At 35.1% G+C, this 5,298-nt stretch overlaps 1 protein-coding gene across 1 annotated transcript in view; it reads right to left on the bottom strand.

The window, feature by feature from the left end:
- Positions 1 to 5,298, bottom strand: part of LOC106961914 (NACHT, LRR and PYD domains-containing protein 14-like) — a 30,087-nt gene that overhangs the window by 13,427 nt on the left and 11,362 nt on the right. Inside the window, exons 3-4 of the mRNA XM_015056019.1 lie at positions 4,180 to 4,378; positions 1,701 to 1,874 (exon numbers count right to left, since the gene is read on the bottom strand). Coding sequence (XP_014911505.1) covers positions 1,701 to 1,874; positions 4,180 to 4,378 — 373 coding nt within the window. The remainder of the gene's footprint in view (positions 1 to 1,700; positions 1,875 to 4,179; positions 4,379 to 5,298) is intronic.

The following is a 5,298-nucleotide window of genomic DNA, read 5'->3' as shown; positions in this document are numbered from 1 at the left end:
ACACTACAGGAGGGAAATAAAGCCTCTGCATATAAACTCGGAGTGAACGAAATCATGGTTCGGAATTGGAGACACAGGGCTGCGTCCAGAATAGCACATTTATTAGGACGCAGCCCTTATGGAAAACCGAGAGTGGCCGAGATACCAGCAGCTTATAGCCCAGTGTGGCTTATGTACGTTTCCATTTTTCATTTTTTTTATTTGTAGGTAATACGGTAGTTAAGTTTGCTAAGATATTCTCCCACATTATATTGACATTAATATGGAGCATAGACATTTAAAATAATGAATTCTTTGTCAAACTGCAACAATCCTGTCCTAATCTAAAGACACTGATCACTGAGTCCATGCTGTTTTCCAGAATAAAAGCCTCCTGGTTTCCTTCCTCTTTTAATTCATAGAAGATTCTCAGCATCAGGCAGTAAGCTGTCATTAATATTTAATCCTTTAAATCCTGTTATACTAAAAAGTTTCTTTCAGGCACAAGATGTGGCAGAGCAGCAACAACCAAATGGTGAGTTTTATCATCTGTGCCCTACCATAAGCCCAGGCTGGAAGAGATAACTTTAATATTTATAATAATATCCATGAATGGCTTCAAAAAGACTCAGTTTTGAACAAGGATATTTGAGCTTTTAAACATGAGAGGGAAAAATGTTTTAACATTTTGTAAAATGAATATTCTTTTGAACCAGCAGTTTGTTTCTTTTGTGTATTTTAGTAGTTTATTTAACTTGGTTTCTGATTTCACACTGAGTTTTGTTGGTCAAAATTAGTTTAGTTAGGTGTATTTAAAAAAATATTTTTTGACATAATTTTTTAGTACCACTACTTCAAAAAAGACATAGGCTACCTGCACTGAACATTATTTTATTAATATTATAATTATTGCCATTTTTGTTTGTTTTGATTGTTATTGTTGTTCCAGTATTTTTCATCAAAAATTGAAAAAAACATAATTGAATTATTAGTTTTTCATGTTTAGAATAATTTATTTTAAAGTTTTATAAAAATGCAATAAATTATGTAAGCTCAGCAACAGCCAATCAGAACAGAATAAACATTTAAATTCAAACTGATTGTCACCAACAGTTGCTAATATTTTTATGGCCAAATTATCTTAATTTTATATAGACATGGGGCAGAAACACAGATGCTATTTTTATATAAACTTGTCTAGTGATTTATAGATCAATAGTCATACTGTCCAAAAATGACAAAAAACAAATCTGGTTCTGAATGAAATCAATATGAGTCAAACTGAAAGTGTCATGGAGTCAAAAGCCTCATGGAATTAACAATGACATATAAAAAACCCCCATTAAAATTAAAGGTATAAAATAAAATCTCATTGAAAACCTTAAGAAGTGATAAGTCCGTTATTACCATTATGGTCTGTAAAGTATATTACAGTATTATTTTACATTATAATTGAAAAAAATTAAATCTCAGTTCTTGCATATTCTCTTCGGTCAACTGTATTAATTGTTATTCAAAATGTCTTGCCATATCAGCATGGTCCTTTGTATTTAGTTTAGCTTCTTTGTTTATTTTTGCATTATGTTCTTTGTGTTTTCTGTTTAGTTTCCTTAGGTCAGTTTTACATTTTCTTTGTTAATTGTTGTTTCCTCTATAGTTTATCTCCTGTTATGGCTTCCATCAAATTGTTATTGCTTTTAAACTAAAACGTTGTTTCTGACCTTAATTGTTGTAATCTGCAGCCTTCAGTCTGTAGAAAACCACAGAGCTCCTTCACTCCAGAATCTTCCAGGTTGGTCCAGCCCAGCTCCAGTAATATCAGATGGGTCGGGTTGGACTTCAGAGCTGAGAACAGAGAAATCCAGCTGGCCTCTGACAAATTGTAGCCCCCCAATCTGAATAAAGAATAAAAGATGTGAGCTGAAGCCAACAGGATGAAGGTTAAAACTGAAATATGAACAAATAAATAATGAAAATGTAGAAAATTAATTTAATTACACAGATCTGATGCTGGAAAAGACAAAGGCTACAATTCTCCAATCACATCATAACTCTTCTTTTCTTTAGTGTCTGAATGATGATTGGCTGATACTACTGACCAAACAGCACAGATCATCTATATAAATATAACTTTGGATGTGAAAATGTGCACCAGCACCAGGGATAACTCCAATTAACAAAGGTTCAGATTATTTGACAGCAGAAGCTTTTACTTTTCGCAGTTATTTTATGCAACATATTTAGGTATTGACTATTTTGAAGTGGAATATTTCCTTTTATATTAAAACAAACAACACATAAAATTGGCTCTTAAACTTGAGAGGGAAACACTTTTCAACATTATGTAAATTTATTGTTCTATCTTTTGTGTATTTAAGTATTTTTACACTTAGTCTCTAATTTCACACTGAGTTTTGTTGGTCAACATTAGTTTAGTTACACGTATTTAAAAAATATTTTTTGATATAATTTTTTGCCAGTGTCGCCCACCGCTACTTACAGCCCCATCAAAAAAGATGTAGGCTACCTGCACTGAATATAATTGTTAGGAATTTTTAATGGTGCTATCATTTTGATTTCATTTAGAAGTGTTTGAACTCTTCATTGTCTGTGTCAAGGCCTTTGACTGTTGACTGCTGGGTTGAATACTTTTGGCACCAAGTAAAGATAACTGCTCCCTCCAGCCTTGAGAGAAATCTTTCCCAAGGGAAAGAAAGAACCAAATGTCCTGTGTGTAGACAAAGCTTGCATTGTGTCTCTTCTATTTTTATCTCTTTACTTTTCCAAAATAAAAGGCCAGCTCTAGCTGAGACAGGGTAGAACGCTCAGTGAGAGGCTCAGAGGAACACCTTGCTAAAACTTCTCCTTTTGCAAAAGTTTGGCCATAAAACTCACTTACATTGTCCGTTGTTCTTTTATGTAGGTTCAGAAAAATACCTATCAATTATTTTATTGGTATATAATTATTGTAATTTTTGTTGCTGTTATGATTGTTATTGTTGTTTCAGTATTTTTATTTAATAAAAAATGTTAATAAACACCATTACTGAATTACCAGTTTTTCCGAAAACAAAAAGTCAAATTTATATATATTTTTAAAGGTGTCATCATCATCATATCTTTATGTATAAAAATGCAATAAAAATTCAACCTAAATTATGTAAGTTCAGCAGCAGCCAATCAGAACAGAATAAAAATTTAAATTCAAACTGATCGTCAACAATAGTAATCAAATTTTTATGTTCTGTGACATTTTCTGACATGTTATTCAGTCCAGTTTAAACTCTGAACTATTAGCAAAAAGCTGTAAAAGTAAACATGGATCTATATCAGTCATAACTCTTCTTTTCTTTAGTGTCAGATTCTGGTGCTCCAGCTCCGTGCTGCCTTCAGGAAAACGGGATGCAAGAGTGTCGTCTATTAAATTTCACCACATGGTATTTACCGTGTAAACCAGAGCTTTAAGTGGAAAACATGAGGGCCAAATCCTCTTTATCTTATACAAATATAGGACAGAAAGATGGATAATATTTTTATCTAAATTTGTCTATTGATTTACAGATCAATAGTTTTACTGTCCAGAAATTACAAAGAACAAATCTGGTTCTGAATCAAATCCACCTGAGTCAAATTTAAAGTGCCATGGAGTCAAAAGCCTCGTGGCACCGAGCGTTCCCCTTCAGGTTTGGCATCCTCCCTGGATCAAGTAACTCACCCTTCCAGATCTCAAATAATCACCTCACAGCTTTGGTCTAACTTTATCTGTCTTCTTGCAGACACTGAGTTCCTGATTCCTTCTTACTCCCCCCAAGATCATTTGATTCCTTGCAAATAAATCATTAACTGCTCTCCCTCTGCCAGTGTGTTTTCTGCATATGAGTTCAAAGACTCTCCCAAAACACAACAGTATAATTTATGGCCTCAATATCATCTTACATTATAATTGGGAAAAAAAAATCTCAATTCTTGCCATATTCTGTTCAGTCTCCCGTGTTATTGCTCAAAATGTCTTTCCGTATCAGTATCTTCCTTTGTATTTAGTTTAGTTTGTTTATCTTTACATTTTGTTCTCTGTGTTTTTCTGTTTAGTTTTCTTAGATCAGTTTTAGATTTTCTTGGTTTATTGTTGTTTCCTCTTTAGTTTCTCTCCTGTGTCTCCTTCAGGTTTTATTATTTTCACACTAAAACTTGGTTTCTTACTCCAATGTTTGTAGTCTGCAGCCTTCAGTCTGTAGAAAACCACAGAGCTCCTTCACTGCAGAATCTCCCAGGTTGCTGTCTAACAGGTTCAGTTCTGTCAGATTGGTCGGTTTGGACTTCAGAGCTGAGAACAGAGACGTCCAGCTGGTCTCTGACAAACTGCAGCTGTACAATCTGAATAAAGAATAAAAGATGTAAGCTGAAGCCAACGGGGTGCAGGTTAAAACTGAAATATGAACAAATAAATAATAAAAATCTCCAAAATGTATTTAATTAAACCGATAAGATGCTGTTAAAGTCTAATACTATAATCCTCCAATCACATCAGAGCAGAGTTCTTTGATGTCAGGAATGCTGAATGATGATTGGCTGATACAAATGACCTCCCAGCACAGCACAGATATGACAGGATGGCTACAGGATGGAAATTTAGATTTCATTTCAAATTTTTTGGGGGGAATTTAATTTAAAACAAAATTCAGTCTAAATGAAAGACAGAATCAAATGTTTTTTAATCATTTAAAATGTTAAACTTTAATAAGTTCTGTGTCGTATATTTTTTCAGATATTTTTTTCCCTAGTAAACTCAGAGGGCCGCTCCAAAGCCACATCCGGCCCAGAAAACCGCCAGTTGATTAGCCCTGCTCTAGATCAGAAGGACCCATCATGGGGACGACTGCTGGCTGGACAGATATCTAAAGACAGTCCTGGACAACAAGGATGGAGTCCTGAAAAGGTCAAGAAGCTGGTTGTTCATAGAGCTGCATCCAAGAATATTCAGGGAAAGTTGGTTAGAAGGAAAAACTGGTGGTGAAAATGAGAACCAACACCAGGGATAACTATAACCTTGACAGGATTGTCTGGGGGAGCTTGACCAGGAGAGCACTGAGGCTGGAATCCAAACATCTGGATCCACTACGTTCAGACGGACCAGGGAGGGAGGGAGGGAAGGAGCGTTTCTCTCTCTCTCTCTCGAAAGGAGGCACGCGCAATCCTGCTGAGGTAAAGCAGCGGCAGCGCGCGAGGCAAAGAGCTTATAAACCTATCCTTTAGGAATAAATCTGCTCTGCTAGTGAAATGCTAAGAGCAAAAGAGACGCTTGCAGCCCGGCTTTAAAAA

Source organism: Poecilia latipinna, unplaced genomic scaffold (genome assembly GCF_001443285.1).
Source record: "Poecilia latipinna isolate Pla-1442-1.1 unplaced genomic scaffold, P_latipinna-1.0 Scaffold1349, whole genome shotgun sequence".
Lineage (NCBI taxonomy): Eukaryota > Metazoa > Chordata > Actinopteri > Cyprinodontiformes > Poeciliidae > Poecilia > Poecilia latipinna.
Note: the sequence above shows the minus strand (reverse complement) of the source record. Positions and strands in the feature narration are given on the sequence as shown.